Source organism: Streptopelia decaocto (assembly GCF_964273445.1).
Source record: "Streptopelia decaocto genome assembly, chromosome: 16".
NCBI classification, from domain to species: Eukaryota; Metazoa; Chordata; class Aves; order Columbiformes; family Columbidae; genus Streptopelia; species Streptopelia decaocto.
Window position 1 is genome coordinate 3,713,532 of NC_138671.1, and position 16,657 is coordinate 3,730,188.

Consider the following 16,657-nt stretch of genomic DNA (forward strand, 5'->3'; position numbering starts at 1 on the left):
GCTGCGCGTCCCCCTGAGATCTGCGGGGTCAGGAGGGACAGCTGGACCGGGGTGTCCTCTCTGAGGGGTGGGCGCTGCTCGGGGCTTCCCTGGGACGGTGACGGAGGTTTCTGCCATTAAGGAGCCGTTATTTTGATGTACCGTAATGAAGCGGTGCTGGCTGCAGGGGGGCGCCTGCCAAGTGAGCGCGTCCCACGCACAGGAACCCTCCCTTTCAAATTGTGTTTATAGTGTTCAGTGACAGCCAAGAAGAGTAACCTTGAAGATTACCGGCACTTCTGTCAATGACTTCAAACCCCATGGAGCTCCATTTGTCTAAATAAGCTAGTCAAATCCTACATGCTTTATTCGCATTAAACTTACTCTGTTCATTGTGGAGCGGCACAGCCTGAAAAAAGCTTTTGCATCTCGGGAGCTCTGTTTTCAGTTTGCCTGCATGAAGGTCCTCTCAGAAATTCAGCTGTGGGGTTTTGCAGGATCTCAGCCTCTTCACCCCATGCAGGCAACAGGGACCTCCCTGCAGCCAGAAAGATTCTCTGGCAAGGAAACTTACAGAACCTCAGGTTCCTTGGCAAGAAAACGCAGTCCTTGCCATGACGCAGTCCTTTTTACAGGCTCTTTAAAAGAACAATAAAGTGACCTCATGATTTATTAGCTGGTACAAACATTTGAAAACATCCACTTCCAAAACCATTCCAGTGGTCACACCACCACCAGGACCGACAAACTTTTGGCCTGGGCAAGACTTAAACAAGATACGGTGCCAGGGAGACGATGTTCTGGGACACCTCCCCAAAGTGCCAGGTCCTCAAATACAAAGTGTATCCCTGTAGTTTAGTACATAAAGAGTAAGTCTTTCACACATGAGATCAGTAACTTCATTGTCCTCTGAGTATTCCTTACTCAATCAGATCTTTCTAAAGAAAGCTCATGGCATCATCTCTTCTCCTGTAATTTTTTTTAATCAATGTAGGAAAAATTGTCACTTTTCTGAACAGGCTTTACCTCCTGTTTGTGTGACATATAGTTAAAGATCCATTTCTTTCTAGACTATATAGCCAGAAAGCAGGGTAAAGAGGATTTGAAGTATTGATTTCAAAAGTATGCAAAAGCATTTCTTTGTCAGTGATGGAGTAAAATGACATGGTCTTCTTTTGTAGCTCCAGGAAAACTCCAACCTTCAATGGTTTATCCTTCTGTAATAATGTTTCTTGATCCCTATGCCATGCTGACAGCTGCTTTTTGGGACCTAGCCATTCTACACACCAGGAATGCTCTGTTCTTCCTAATTTGTCCTTTTTACCAATCATTTCATGGGCGACTCCAACAGCCCACCCATCACTGTCCTTGGTAATGACTTCCCAGTAGTGGCACCCAGTGGAGAAGCTCTGCGAACACATCACTTGACTGATGCAGAATCTGTTGGGCGATGGTTCATAATTACCTGGGTGGCTGGAAACCATTACTCGCCTGTTCTGGGCTGTAATTGCTAAGCGCTCATATACTCTTGTGAGATCGAAAGTCACATCATCTGCCCCTAGAAGAGAGAAAGGAAAATATTCTCAACCTGCAGGCAACAAGAAAGTTCACCTCAGTCTTTACATCCATCCTAAATAACAGTGGGTGTGCATCCCCTACTCAAAAACAGAAAGGAAAACCAATATAAATAAACCTTAATCGAAGTTCAACCCTGCAAATCAGCAAGAATCCCCAACCAAACCCTAACAGTAACCTGTGCATACCGAAACATTTAACAGGCACAATTGAGTAAGCATCCATGACAGACTCATGCACTCCAGTGGGAAGGTGAAAGTACTTTGCACCTTACGGGATGGATCTTATTCCTAACCCAAATCTTATAAAGAAATCACCCTTTTGCCAATAATAAATGGGATGCTTACCCTAATAAAACTTACACAGTCATCTGTTCATTGGGACATGTTCTTGGATATTTTATCGGCAAAAATATCTGGTTTGTTTTTCAAGCTACAGCTGCAGTATTGTGTGTTGACTGTGGAAAATATTTCTGTAAAAATGATGCAGAATTCAGGCAGCAAGTGGAGTCACTACAGCTTAACAGAATAAAGATCAGTAAGGTGTGGTAAGTGCCCACACACCAACTCAGACTCTGCAGCCAGCACAAGCTACAACACGGCTTATATACCTCCATGAAACAGGTTGCTTATCCTTTTAATCTTGCATATGTGGTCAGGTATAGTATTGCGTTACGCTGCCGTAACTGATTAATTCATGGTAGCTTCATTGTGTTTCTATGGTTCAGGTAAACAGGCAGATCTCCTGCTGATGTGTGTAAGTTCAGTTTTCTTCAGCAAATCCACAGTCTCATAGTGACGTGAATATTGCTACTGAAGAGTCACGCTGGCTTGCATACTTACACTGAGAAAACTGGCTTGAAATCGTTGGTTCTGGATTTTCAGCTGCAGCCTCTGGAGATAATGAGCACACACTTGTCTCCTGATGGAAGTCTGCAAGTTGCACTAAATACAAAAAAATCAAAGTAAGGCACTTCTTCAAAATGTGAATAGAAGTATTTATACTTCTAAAGGAAAATGTACATAAAATAAACCTAGCTAGTGGTTAAAGTACAAAACAAATAGTTGCTCTTATGATTGTATAAATTATCAAGGAATGTGTAGGCAAATATTTTCATCCAAAAATGTATGCTGCTTCCCTAAGTGTGATCAGATGCAGCAGTCAGAAAAGTTAGATGGGTAAAGCAGTTGGATCTTTCTATGTGTATAAGCCAGTTTCGTCATAAAAGGGGTTTTTTTGTCATAAAAGTTTTTACAGTGTTCTTAATTTTTCTCTGAGTATCATGTGTTTCTTGTGTTACCTGCACATGTAATTCATAAGTACAAAGTAATTTTTTTACTCTAATTGCTGACCAAAAAGCCTGACATTCAACCCTACAGCTTTAAAAAAGATTTAGGTAGATGATATTTCATTCTCCACTACTGATCTGCATGTCAGTCACTTCTTTTCTTTTGGGCTGCCACGAAAGAAGTCTAAAGTAATCATGTTGTCTCCAAAACTGCAAGGGGTTTATAATAATGACACACATGCACTGTTTTCTCCAAGGTGCCCTGCTAGATCCACTCCAAGAAAGAGATTTCAAAATAAGGAAAACTCACCTGGTGGGAACTGCCGAGCATACTTCTCCAAAAGTAAAAATTCCAACTTTCTCTTAAGATCTACTACAGCACTTTTGACAGCATTAAGCTTCTCATCAAGTGTAATTTTAGTCGTTGAAGGTGAGCCTTTGTACTTATGTCTCTCAGGTAAACTACTCTAATAATGACATGAAAGAATAAAGGGAAGATGTAAACAATAGCAGTTATTTCATCTAGCATATCAAATTATATGATAAAGCCAGAGTGGAGAAACAGCAATGATCTCTCCAAAATCTTATTCTTTGTATTGAGAGCTTTCTTTATAGGAGAGTTATCCAAGAGAACTAACATGAAATCTCACACAAAACATGAAGGGATAGTTTATTCTTAATGAAAAATAAAATACTTTGTTTTCCCCAAGAAAACTGAAAACAGGACAGTTGTTTCATATATATATATGGAAATCTGCATCTGAGACACTTCACTCCAGGTCACCAGCGTCCTTGGAACAAATATAGTTCTGAATTGCATGCCCGGCCTGTGCCTTTTCTAATGCATTTTCCCCCTGAATTTCTCACTCCAAACTTCCCCTGGTAACAGTAAAGTCTGTGGTTTGGTATCATTGTCTCTAGTGAGCACAGTGCAGTGGGGACCTGAAAGTGCTCTGTACATGTTCAGCTACCCAAGACATTTAGCTTAAGGGTTTCTGCTCACATTCTGCCGCTTCATTTCATCACTTACTGTTTGGGCTTTGAGGTCTGTGGGCTTGTTCACTTCAACAGAGAGCTGGCGAATAGTCTCCTCAATTTTCTGTTGAGCTGCTTTTTGCTCTTGTTCAATGATCATCAGTGTGTTTTTCTCCTGTCTTTCAACATACTCCTTCATGCAACAGAAATCTGTAGTGATCTGGCTTTTGATCAGAGATGCATAGTTCTGAAAGGCAGCAAACAAGGAGTTCATTGTGTTGCTAGAAAATAAGTGTGGAATATGAGAACCTAGAGCCCCATCTAGCATGCTCTTTGACTGACCCCACAGACCAGAGACAGCTACCTTTAGTTAAAGAAATAAAATATATTTGACACCATCCTGCATTACCTGAAATTAGATTTTGGGCGTGCTCAGGATCTTGACTATTTTATAGCTCAGCAACTTAGAAAGATCGATATTCCCTCTTTATGATTTGTGTTTTGCACTTAAGAGTTCCAGAAACATTTGGGCTACTCCTGGGGTAGGCAGAAAAAGGCAACGATGCACAATTCCAGCAGCCTTTGTGCCAGCTGAGACAGGACTTAGTATAGGTGGTGCCATAGTTTGTTCTTATCAATAAAAACAGAGTTGTGACAGCAACAGAAGGAAATGAAAAGGCGGATTCCTGCCCCGGGCTGGGAGCTGCCCTGGAGTCAGTCACGTCTCCGGGTGGCAGTGGAAACAGAAGCTACCTGCAGGTAGGGAACATACAACGTGTACCTTTGCTTCACTGAGATCTCTCCTCAAGAGGTGGATGGTCTCTGCAGTCACTTCTGGCTGCTTGGAGGTGTCCCACGTCTCTTCCTCCTTTAAAGCAACACATTGGACCATTTATCTATATAATCCTCAAAGAAATCATGACTAGGTTAAGCAGCAAGATAACAAAAATCCCCATGTCATTGATGTTAACTAAGTGCTGGACTGGTTGAGGAGGGGTCTGGAAGACAATTAATTCTGAGTGGGAATAGTCACAATAAAGTCAATGTGCAACAGTCATAAATTACATCTTCAAATACATTTGTGAGCTTCAGCCCTTTGCTTGATTGCAGAGACTGAAGACATTTTAGATACATATGTGTTAAAATAATGAAGGTCAGTGGAACTTTCTCACCTCCTTCAAGTTTGGGAGTTCTTTTAAGCAGAGAGCTATATAATGAATCAGTCCCATTTTGAGCCACTCAGCTGAGTGGAGCTCTAGCACTGTATAATAATACTACATGTCCTTTCAGGAGTCCCCAGTGCTATACTGGTGGATAAATAACAACCAGCACAAAGAACAGTTAGTAATTACTATTGTACATGACCTCAATACATGCAGCTATTAGTTTTTCTAATCCAGCTATGCAGTCCTCAACGTACCTCCAATGAACCCCAAATACTGCTTTCCCTAAACCTACACGCCCAACATACATGATATTACAATAATGGCAAGATTAGCATGGGAAATGTAAAGAATCTGGGGGAGTGGGAGTGAAAAGAAAAATAAAGTTCACACAATCCCAGCCACGTCCCATGTTCATGACGCTGGTGAAGTATTTGGAATTGTGGCCGTACCTTCTCCCCAGGTGAACTCCGGTCGTTGCAGGCAACAGCTCCGGAGGGTTTCCGTTCACCCCACGTTTCCAACTCCTTTTCCTTTACCTCCTGCGGGATTAAGTTCACCAAAGCCAGCAGCTCGCGGTTGGGCCGCAGGTCCTTGAGCTCGAAGCCCTCCCGGCAGAGCGGGCAGGCGGCGCGCTGCCGGCCGCTGCAGTGCTGCCCGATGCAGCCGCGGCAGAAGCTGTGCCCGCAGCCCGGGAGCCGCACGGGCTCCGTGAAGTACTGCAGGCAGCAGGCGCAGCTCAGCTCCAGGGCGCCCAGCAGCCGCTCCAGGTCGATGGCAGCGGCCATGGCTCGGCCGGGGAGGAGCGCAGCGCCTCCAGTTTCGTTTCCCCCGGGCGCCGCCTCCCGCCGCAGAGCGGGAAGAGCGGGGAGAGCGGCGGGACGGGCGCAGACGCGGGGCTGGGCGGCTCTGCTGTGGTCCCGGCTCCGGGAGAGCCCGTGACCGGGACAGGGCTGTGCCCAGTGCCCACCTGTGCCCACCTGCACCCCGCCGCAATGGGGGAGCTCCCCCGGCAGCCAGAACGCCGGGACCGGCCCGACCCTTCCTCGGCTGGTCACTCGGTCCGAGGCTTTGGGCTGACTGTAGAAATGGACTGTGACACAGAGCTCTCTGTGACCTGGCCTTGACTTGTATTGACTCTCCCAAAAAGTTGCCGTTATCTGCACGGTTTCGTTTTTCACAAGGAGTTTCCCGGTTTTGTAACAAGTCCTATCAGAGTTGCTGACATGGCTGGTCTGCTGATCTATCCGGGGGAGCAAAGAACACAGCACAGCGGGACTTGCAGAGCCCCATTCATGCAAAGTTCAGGCTACTGGACGGACTGAACTCTTCTGAGGTCATCCTGGGTTACTTAGCTCATCTCAAAATAACAATTAACATACACCAAACCACAAGAAGACTGAGTGTTCCTTGTACAAGTCAGAAGGTGCTTTGCTATGGATTTCAAGGCTGCAGGATTAGATTGTGAAAAAGATTTGCTGAACCAGCATGTGAGCGAGAATGAATCAGGTTGTGTGGGGAGAGTGGGAACACAGGGAAGTTTGTGGGAGCCCATCAGCAAGAACAACTGGTGCAGGTTGTGCAGAGTTGGATGATGATGAGCTGGCTGGGACAGGCAGAATGTCAATCCAACTCAAACAAGTCTTCACCATTGTGGAGAAGGAAAAAAAAAAGAGTCAATCTCACTAGTCTCTGCAAGTATTGACACTTCCTTATTTCTGCAGAAGAGAACTATTCTGGGTATCTCGGACTGGCTGGCAATTCTCAGCAAAAGGTGGAAGCCCCACCAGAAACTTAGTCTGCAAAACTTCCTCTTGATTTGCAAACTAAGGCTATTTGAAAAGAAGAATTAAATATCTGAATGACTGGCTGCTTGGTAGAATCAAGTCTCAGACTTGGTCTTGAGGCAAGAAAATACTCAGTGGACTGTATCAGCCAGTGCAAATCTTCACCGGTTCCTGCACAGAATGGATGTAAGTGGTTCCTGACCAGGAGGCACTCACCCTTCACTTCCAGCACCGGTCTTCATTCATTGAAGCAAGTCACTGAAGATAACACTTTAAAATGTCCTTTCTGCCTTTCAGTGCTCAGCCTAGTCAGGGTCATTAAGCTTCAGCTGATTTTTAGGATACAGATCAGCACCATGTGGAGTTGCTTTGGAAAAATTAGGTCTTAGTATGTTGGATTTGCCACTCATAAAAAAGTCAAACAGCAGAAACTGTTGAAAGCAAGAAGCTAGAAGTATTTGTCATCAGAGTGATTCCACTACAGCATCCTCCACAGTTCAAACTTGGCTTTTATTTTTTACTGTGCCAGAAATAGAACACTATTAAAGACATTAAACCCACTCTGCTGAAAACAACCATGTCCCTACCTGGACAGGAGCTGCAACCAGGTGGAGTGTAGCTGCCTGACTCCGCTCCTCCCTGAGGACATCCAGTGACTGCAACATGAACTGGTATCTCAAGTCCATCCAACAGGATACCCTGCGTCTTCCTGATAGGGGCAATTCGTTTGCCTCTCAGTCACTGTTCCTATGTGCTCATGCAATCGATGACCCCGTTCACTGGCAGGATCTGTGCCACTGGCTGGAGTGTCAAGTGCATCCTTTGGGATGAACAGGAGTCCTTCTGACATCAAGGGCAAGAAAAGGAGGATCTGATATAACAGCACCTGCAGGAATCCTCACGGAAATGCATGGCAGCCCTTCTGGGGTCAGACTTTCTCCATGGACTTCATTTTTTTTCTCCATAAGCCAACACTGGAAGTGCATCCCCAGGTCAGGCTGGGAAGGCCTCCCCTGCTCAAAGCAGAGAAGGGTAGGAAGAGAAGGCACTTCAAGCAAGGTTCTCCAGGGCACAGATTTTTTCTGATTATCTGCTCTCCCTCTTACTCATTTCTCAGTTCCACCCTTCCTGTCCCTGTAGCTGTTAAGGAAGAAGTCCTTTGTATAATACTGGAGTCACAGTGGGGCCTTGAGCACTATCCTTGCCAGCAGAAAGGGGCCACAGAGCAGCGCTGAACAGAGCCCAAGCAGTTCAGCTGAACTCTGTTCTAGTCTTAACCCCTCAAAGACTGGGCAATGACTCCATTTAAAGCGTCTATCCACTCCTTCTGCTCCCGGTCGTTCTCACATATAAACACAAACTCTCTCACTGGCGTGACCACGGTGATCGCTGGTTTGCTCTTCTTCACCCGGACTTCCTGGGGCAAGCCAGCTCGTACCTCATATCCCTCATCCATCGTTCCAATAAAAACCTGGCCCTGTGCAAAGGCATCCTAGAAAGAAGGAAGCAGGAGACAGCCATTAGCCAGCAGACAGTGTAGCTCCAGCATGTTCTGTCCATGGGGGACATGGATTTGGTGACAAGCAGCAGGAAACACGCTGGAGTTTTTTTTACACTCAAAGGCATTCTCAGAAGGAGGAGGTGGGGACCCTTACAGACCTGGCTGGTGGGTGTTCAGAAGGAGCAAGGAAATTTATTCTTGTGCCTAGAGCAGTGCTAGGAAGGATGACACTGGGGCTGCCAAGCCTCTGTTATTGGGATATTGTTCATCATGATAAGGTTACAGGCACAATGGCGACAGGGCTGGGAGAGAGCGGGTTCTAAATGCCACAAGCAGTAGCAGCTACTTTTAAAAGACTCAGATCTTCCTCACAGTCACTGCAAGGGCCAGAGTTCCCAAACAGCTCAGCTTCAGAGAGACCCTTTGACAAGGGAGACGGGCTCTTGAGACTGAGCCCGCTGCAGTCTTGCGCAGCCACGAAGAGCTGGATGAGAACAGACCCTGCTTCCCCACCCAGATTCATGAAGTGGCTTGTGGAATAGCAAAGAACAGCTGTCTTACCAGTGGATTTTTAAAGTACAACAGGTTCCTTTCTTGAGAATCCAGGCAGAACCAGCGCACCTTAAAGGCCTCCTTCTGCTGCAAGGAAATGGTAGAAGTTCTTTAAAGACCAAGTCCCAAAGGGGAGTTTGGCCTATTCGAGGCAGATCCTGGACTGCTTAAATGACTCAGAACTTGAGATCAGTTTCATTCATCGCCGTGACCGGTAATGGCTGAGTCTCTGCTGTGTGCAGCCCTCAGCTCCCTTCTCCCTGGGCTCAAACTAGAGATTTGCATTCAATGACAACCCTTTGGGTAAAGGGAAGTTCGGTCCTACCAGTGATGAAATTACCAGGATTAAGAAAGTTGCAGCAAGTGGGCTGATTGAAAGCACTGCAGAGAACGATTCCTGGGCCAGTGGTGATGATGAGAACGTGCAACCAATTTCAGCATTTTGGTTTGGGGGTGTTTCCCTAGCACTGTGGGATGCACAATGGTAGGGCGAAATGGTAATTTTTCTAAGTGCTAATTCCATCAACTACACTTATCCGACCATTCCCTGAGCTATTCCTTGCTCCATGCTGAAGCTCTTCTGGGGTTCACTACAGTTTGAGTAGAAATTAGGCCTCAGGAGAAAAACACACAATCTTTCATACTTGTAGCTGTGAGTATTCTCTGTGCAAGTACCTGCAGGAAGATGTATTGTGACACTAGCACTGAGCTGGGCCAAAAACCCAGTATATTCAATATCAGCATTTCACCACTGAACTTTTTAAAGGGACTTCAGCTCATGGTTCCCTCAGAGAACAGCAAAGCAAGAAGTGACAATGTTCAAACAAGACCTCAGATCTTTATCTCCTCCTTCAGCGGAGCCTGAAATCTCCCTCTCCTGTTTCAAGCAGTAGTGGTCCAAATACTTTCCCATAAAAACCAAACGAAACCACAGGCTTCACTGTGGAGAATTTGCTCAATCATACTTTGCTGCTATCAGCAAATGTGACTTATGTGCTACTGACTTTAAGAGAAACAGGGAAGTAGGGGAGTCAGCATGTGATGTTCTGTTCTGGCAGGAGCTGCAGTTCTAGAGCCCCAATTAGCAGACACAACAGCCCATCTAGTGTTGCGTAACAGGACTTTGCATGGCCACTGCCAGTTAATCCATCCTGCTTTCTCTTCAAGGAGGATTCTTCTTCCCACTCTTATTTTCTACACAAAACCCCCCATGGTCCCAAAGAACATGACAGGCTTCAATATAATGTCTTTTATCGAGCCAGGAAGCGTAGTCACTCAACAAATAGTTTCCTAGTAAACATAGTAGAAATATCTGGAATATTCTCTTTTGTGTACTCACAAGTATGCACTTACTTTTGGTCCTGTTTTCTCCATATATCCTTCTTTGACATAATTTCTTGTGATCCTGGGTATGAGCTAGGAGAACACAAACAGATTTTAAAAGTCTGTTTCATTCAAGCTTGCTTTTCTGTTCTGTTTCTGTCAAAGCTAATCGTCATCAATTTTGGCTTTTGGGGCCTGGGATTTTTTTTGGTTGCCCAGTAAAGGGAAGTCTGAAATAAGAAGGAACATAAGGTTTTAAAGATTACACTTCATAAGTACCATACAGAGACTTTTAGGTCTTCAGCGTTGACTACATTTTTGCATGTTATGCAGGGTGGCCTTTCCTTCTACCTCTTCTGCCCATTCCCAAGACCCACATGCTGCTGTTTGAGCACCTGCCTCTGGCAGAAGTGGGAAAATGTTTTCCCATGCTATGTTTGCATAGACCACTTCAAACCCTGTTCAGTTCTCACCTCAGCCTCAGGGACGGTCGGGAAAGTTGTTCTGAGATAGTGGTAACGTGCTGCCCGAATGGCATTGAACCAGTCAACAATCTCCTAAGGAAAACAGCAAATAGAAACATAAAGACAAGAATAACAAGGAGCAAGAGCGCTGCCTCTCCAAAATGCTCTTCTCCTTCCTTGTGATCTCTTTGCAAAGCTATACTTTCTCCCCAAGGGGCAGAGAGAGTCAGTGACTTGTCTCAGACACCTGAAAAAAATTGAGCCTCCAAAATAATTTTAAAATGCCCCTTCAGGGAGGTCCCCAACATTCTCAGCATGGATAGTCACCCGAGTCTGTGTACACAGGCTTTTTCAGTTGATTCAGTTATGGTTTTGTTTAAGAACCTTTGTACCTGGATAGACATGAGAACTATGGCAAGGGAAAAAACAAAACCTAACAAAACCCATAGACATACTTCTTAAAATTATCGTTGTTTGCTTGGAAATAATGCAGGACAACAATATTTTCAATGTGTGTCAAGAAGGCTTCAAATAACATAACCATAGAATTGTATAAAACCGTTAGGCAGTAGTTACCTTGCAGAGATTTATATACGTGCCACACTGAGCCCATAAGACTGCTCAGGGTGTGACGTTGCAGGTATGCCCCAACAGAACAGAAACAAGATGTCATAGTTGTTAGTGTCAAATTCTGCAACTTTATATATTCTACAAGTGATAGTGACTTCAAATAAAACCAGATCCTGCAGAAACAGGGTATATCTCTTCCAAAATATAGATCCAACACCTAAGCATCTTGCTTTTTTCAAAATCTCTGTGGTATTCACCTTTCCACTTTCATGATAGACAAAAAGGTTTCTTGTTCGACCATCTGTGCTGTATGTGATCTGCAGCCCATGAGCATGTTGGATTTTCGCTGTCTGGAACATTGCATTCAGGTTCTTAATGCTGATAATGGCTTTTGGACCTCTGGACTGTGAAAAGAAAAGCACTGTTGTATTAAAGTGCTCTCAGGGAAGATAGTGGAGGACAGATTAGCTGTATGAAAACTAGATCCCTACTGAATAGAAAGCAGGCATCCTAAAATATCTGAATATTGGATACACCTGAAATATAAAGCTTTAATTACATGCTACATAAAATCACTTACAAAGAGGGACTCCCTTTCCTTGAGAAATGCTGTGGTGCTATTTGAGAGGGATGTGTCTGAATTGTAAGGGACGGGGTCTATCTCCAGCCTCATAGTTGAAGAAAAATGAGCTACACTCTCCCACAGAAGCGAGACATGTTGAGGGTGACGCTGCAGCAGTTGATGAGAGGATATTTTGTTAATATAAGAGGTAGCAGCTGCTAACAGATCTCTTCTTCATCTTGCTGTTCAACTGTCAGTATCCATTTCCTTTCTTCACTAAGCAAGAGGCTGCAGGGTTAAGATAAGGGATGAGGAAAAGGGCTAAATCCAGAAGAGCAGTTGCCTAAGATACCACATATGTTAATGGGGAAACATCTGGGCTGCTCCACACACAGGCTGGCCTGGCCACAAAACTAGAGACAAAGCTATTTATGGTATTTTTTGATGGTGAAGAGCAGTGTCTGAGGGTGGAGGTTGAGCAGCTACCTATGGCCAACTCTGGCTGAGGAACTCACTTCTTTGGTGTAGTACTTCATCACCCCTTCCCCTGCTGACAGGAGAAATCGCCTCTTCTGGAACTGTCTGCTTTCCCGCCCCCGCTTCCAGAGGAATCCTTCACGGGTCCCTGCAGGTCGGACCACGGCAAGTGTCAGAGACGGGCAGCACAACAGCAGGACTGTTTATCTAAAGAGTGGCGTGGCACAGAGTTTCAAGTCTCTTCTCCATCTGAGAATTTTCACCTCAGGTGAAAAAAAAATCAGTGGAGAACTAGAGAACTGTAAGATTTGAATACACCCTTGCACTTGTCTAAGTGCCTTTTCTTAGGAGCTTCTTCTCAAAGTTAGACTCAAAGCAAAACCTGCGCATCCAGCAGTTCATATATGACAAGCCAACCTTAAAGGTCTTCAAAGTTGCAAACAGAACACTCTGCTGTTGGCCTTTAAGGCCTTTTCCCTGACAATCCTGACCTTTACCTGCAGAACAAGGATCTTGGCAGACTCGAGTGGCAACAAATTCCTCACGCTCATATTTAGCTCTAATCCATTGCTCTCTTAAAACCCTGAAAGAGAAAAACATGGATAAAGCTGATCTGCCTCTATGTTTACCAGCCACCCAAAGACACCTGTAGAGGGAAGCAGAATTTCAACAGCTCTAAAGGTCTACAGCAGTAAACATGCCATCGACTTACAAGCAATCACAGGACTGAGGGATGTAATAGTAGGAAGGGACTGTTGCCTCATATTTAGCTTTGGCACAGAGATTCCCATGTTTCTTCATAAACTGAAATACAGAAGAAGTTACAATTAGGTGTGCAACTACAAAATCAGTACCATGTCAAGAACATAAAATGAAACATATCAAAGGGCACATGGCAGTTTTTGCTCAGTCTTGCCATAACTCTCAGTGCATCTCTGAACATAAATTCCCTTTAGCACCATCAGCCATTTAGGTGGCTGGGCCTTTTTCAGTAGTTACAGTACTGAACCAGATGGGAAGGAACACCAGCTTGTGGAGAAAAGATATTTACAATTTCCCTATACCTTCATCTCCTCCTAGACATTAATGGTGATTATATTATTAACACAGTTCCTTTGAAAGGTGAGAGGCCGATACAATATTTAAGAAGGGTATGTTGATTAATGAATAGAACATACTATCTGGAAATATCTGTGGGCTTCTAAACCACAATGAGGAGTTTCTGTGTGCTATGAAAAAAACCCCAAACACCGCAGGCTGTTAGAAACCTGATCACCTGCCAGTGTAATTTGATTAAGTAGATAATTAAAAAAAAAAAACCAACAGAAAACAAACAAAAGCCTGAAGTTACCCATGGAGTTAAGTTGGCTCTGTGTGGTTTTGTTCCTTTGTCCATGGTGGATGATGCAAGAATTATGAGCCACAGAAGGCTATGATAAAACGTGGAGAAAAGTAAACGAATTACTGCTTTTTGCTCTGTACCTCTATAAGATCATCCTCCCAGAAGTCGAGCCGAAGGGATTTAACTCTGCTGATCTGAGGAAGATTGCGATGGATTCCAGAGCAATGCAAACAAATGAATATTCCAAGTTTGTATGAAGCCCACTCTGGATCTAGAGACAAACACAAAGCATGAACTGATAGATACGAAAAGGCACAGCCACTGGCAAAGGCAAGAAGCACATCTGATGCGCAGCCCAGGCTCCACACATAACACAGCAAATCCCAGCCCATTGCTTATGGCTGTCACTCCTGTCACTGCTTTCCTGAATGAAGAATGTGGCCCCTGCCTTTGTAAGCTCTTCGACTAACTATTTGTTTAAAAATTAATGTGGGTGTGCAGACAGCCGAGTAGTGATGTAAAAGCTCAGCTAATTATTAGTTCTACATGGAAAGCTCCTGTTGCGGAATTAACAATGAAAGTATGTTGCAGACAGCGAGCATTATCGGGAGTACAATGGAATACAGCCACCCAGAACCAGGACTCGTGTCCAGCGCCCATGGCAGCTCCTGCTCTTGGATGCTGCTTCCCCAAGAGGCCTTGAGGAGCCGATGCTCAGAGCTGTTCTGACGCCCAGAGCTGTTCCGACGCTCAGAGCTGTTCTGACGCCCAGAGCTGTTCCGACGCTCAGAGCTGTTCCGACGCTCCGAGCTGTTCCGACGCTCAGCGGCATCCCGAGCGCTCTGGCGAGGCTGTGTCCTTAGATCACCACTTTCACCACGCTGCCCTCCGCCTCTCCCTTATCACGAACTGGAGCTACCTGCCATCTTCCAGCCGCTGTAGGCCAGGACTGACGCTCACCTCGCTGAGGGCACAGGCGCCCCGGCTGAGCGCAGGGTGCCAGCCTGAGAGGGCGTTCAGCGGGCTCCTCGGTGCCTTTATCCCAGTGCAGAGACAGAGCTGGAAAACCGCCCCACGCCCTCTCCTTGTGCGCTGTCTACAAATAACTCTGGGGAAGCTGCTGCTGCACAGAGGCCACTTCCTGTCCCACGCTGTCCCCTCCTGCCCGCGGGGCTCCCGGGGGGCTCGGAAGAGCCGAGTCCCGGCTGCCCGGAGCCCGGCAGCCCCGCAGCCCCCACCGGAACGGCCGCCCCCGCGATCGGGACCGCGCCGGGAAACCACCTGCTGCCGCCCCTGCGGTACGTGAAGGGAAAGGTGGGGACGGGTCGCGCTTTCAGGAACCGAGCGAAGCAGAGACCGGCGCACCGGGAGACTGACCGCGGATGGACAGACGGCGGCACAGCCCGAGGGGCCCGGCCGGCGCCCGCCTCCCTCACGCTTTCCGGTCAGAACGCACCGGGCGGGCCCGAGGGATCGGGCCCGCGGGCGCTGCCGGGCGGAGCGCCCTTACCTGGCTCGCCGCAGTCGGCGCAGCGGCCGTTCCCGGTGCCGGCGGCTCTCTGCAGCTCCAGCAGCAGCGTCTTGTTGCGGTCGCGGTCCATCATCGCCGCTCGGCGCTCAGCCCTGCGGGCCGCTCAGCCCCGGGACGAGAATGAGGAACTGGAGCGCGGCCCCGGCGCCGCGGGGCGCCCCGTCCCCTCCCGCGGCCCCGGGCGGGCGCTGCTGGGCCGCCCCTCGGGCCGCCTCCTGCCGGCGGTTCCCCCGGAGCGGCGGCCCCGGCTCCCGCCAACGGCCGCGGGCGGGGCCAGCGGGGGAGCCGCCCGTCCCGAGCCCGCCCGCGCCCGGTGCTGCGAGCGGGGCCGGACAGCGACGTGAGCCGTTCTTTCTTAGCTCTGCCCTCGGTCAAGCCTCCCTCACGGAATTTCTGCCCTGTAAATCGATGACAATGGGTTCCGCTTCCAGCAGGAGGGCGCAGCCCCGCACCTACGGGTTTGCCTCAACTCCACCTCGTGTTCGTCTCTGAAGAAATAGTTCTAAAAGGTTTCTACCTAACAGCATCTGCTCGCCAAACGTCGATCAAGCGTTGACACCCCCGCGAGTGCTCGGCCCAGCATGTGGCACCAAAGTGCTGCGAGGAAAAAACCTGTCAGTGTAAGTCAACATACATAAAACAGAGCAGTTCAGGATTGGCAGAGCCCATGGAAATGTTCCTCCTTCAAGATAAAGCCAATGTCACAGTCAGACAGCTGAGCGCCAGCATCTTTCTGCAGCTTGGAAGAGACGTGTCCTCCCAGCCCCAGCTGCCAAGATGCATCTTGCCCAATTTCAGAGCTTTTACAAAAAGTGACAGAGTCTTGCTTGGAAAGGGATCCTTCCATCCTCCTACTCTGCATCACTTTCAATACACTATTGCCTGCAAGAACACGTCTAAGGCTTAACTGCTTCTTTCTGTGTTACTCATGGGATTGTAGAATAATGTCAACTTCATTTACGTTCTAGAAAGCAATCTTGGAATGACAGTAAAACGAAAAAAAAGTGTGAAACTTGACCAAGATTTCAACAAGAACATGTTCGTTGGGTTTATTTGTTTTTAAATTATTGTACACCTAGTAATAACTACTGCTTAAACAGGGTGCAGTCATTGTGAAACTCCGGGGTTTTTTTACTTCTGGTTTCACTGACTTGGGTAGATGGCAGACACGGCTCTTGTCCTTTTCCAAGCACCTTCAGCCATTCTCAAGGTGCCTGAAGCTGATTTTTATGTTTTGGATGAAAAGGTGTTTTCTGCTCAGCAGGGCCCATTAAAAAAAAAAACAAATCTTAAGCAATTATTAGAACCAGGGGGTTGACTTAAATAGGAGGTAAGTTGTCTACCATTGATTTCTACTTTATGTCTTTTAAATTACCTGTGGATTTCCTAAAATAACACTTTATAGGGCCTGTTTCCAATGCATGCAGGTGCCCACTGTAATCTAGCTAGACTAAGGTTGCCTTTATAAAGCAGTGAACAGATATATTTTCACTTTGTTGTTTAAAATTTTTTAAAATTATTTATTTTTACAAAAATGTACAGGAGTTGCTTAGGCCATTGACACAGCA

General features: G+C 46.5%; 2 protein-coding genes across 2 annotated transcripts; both read right to left on the reverse strand.

Moving 5' to 3' along the window:
* Nucleotides 1-618: 618 nt before the first annotated feature.
* Nucleotides 619-6,381, reverse strand: RNF135 (ring finger protein 135). The gene is made up of 6 exons (XM_082067098.1): nucleotides 5,433-6,381; nucleotides 4,599-4,685; nucleotides 3,873-4,064; nucleotides 3,153-3,309; nucleotides 2,397-2,498; nucleotides 619-1,537 (listed from the first exon to the last, which is right to left on the reverse strand). Exons 1-6 carry the CDS (start codon nucleotides 5,766-5,768, stop codon nucleotides 1,002-1,004), a joined length of 1,410 nt encoding a protein of 469 aa, XP_081923224.1. The 5' UTR covers nucleotides 5,769-6,381; the 3' UTR covers nucleotides 619-1,001.
* An 877-nt stretch (nucleotides 6,382-7,258) lies between these two features.
* ADAP2 (ArfGAP with dual PH domains 2) lies at nucleotides 7,259-15,345 on the reverse strand. Its single transcript, XM_082067099.1, has 10 exons — nucleotides 15,069-15,345; nucleotides 13,699-13,829; nucleotides 12,929-13,020; nucleotides 12,714-12,799; nucleotides 12,255-12,364; nucleotides 11,435-11,581; nucleotides 10,617-10,700; nucleotides 10,174-10,236; nucleotides 8,830-8,907; nucleotides 7,259-8,259 (listed from the first exon to the last, which is right to left on the reverse strand). Exons 1-10 carry the CDS (start codon nucleotides 15,160-15,162, stop codon nucleotides 8,041-8,043), a joined length of 1,104 nt encoding a protein of 367 aa, XP_081923225.1. The 5' UTR covers nucleotides 15,163-15,345; the 3' UTR covers nucleotides 7,259-8,040.
* Between the last annotated feature and the right edge of the window lie 1,312 nt (nucleotides 15,346-16,657).

Bases quoted from the DNA above. Each gene is read 5' to 3' on its own strand.
- RNF135 (XM_082067098.1), bottom strand. From the start codon at position 5,768: ATGGCCGCTGCCATCGACCTGGAGCGGCTGCTGGGCGCCCTGGAGCTG. The intron at 3,310-3,872 runs GTAAGTGATGAA...TGTCATTATTAG, and splicing joins CAGACCTCAAAGCCCAAACA to AGTAGTTTACCTGAGAGACA. The intron at 2,499-3,152 runs GTGAGTTTTCCT...TTTTGTATTTAG, and splicing joins TGCTCGGCAGTTCCCACCAG to TGCAACTTGCAGACTTCCAT.
- ADAP2 (XM_082067099.1), bottom strand. From the start codon at position 15,162: ATGATGGACCGCGACCGCAACAAGACGCTGCTGCTGGAGCTGCAGAGA. The intron at 13,830-15,068 runs GTAAGGGCGCTC...GTTTGTCTCTAG, and splicing joins CGCCGACTGCGGCGAGCCAG to ATCCAGAGTGGGCTTCATAC. The intron at 10,237-10,616 runs GTGAGAACTGAA...GTGTTCTCCTAG, and splicing joins CGACCGTCCCTGAGGCTGAG to CTCATACCCAGGATCACAAG.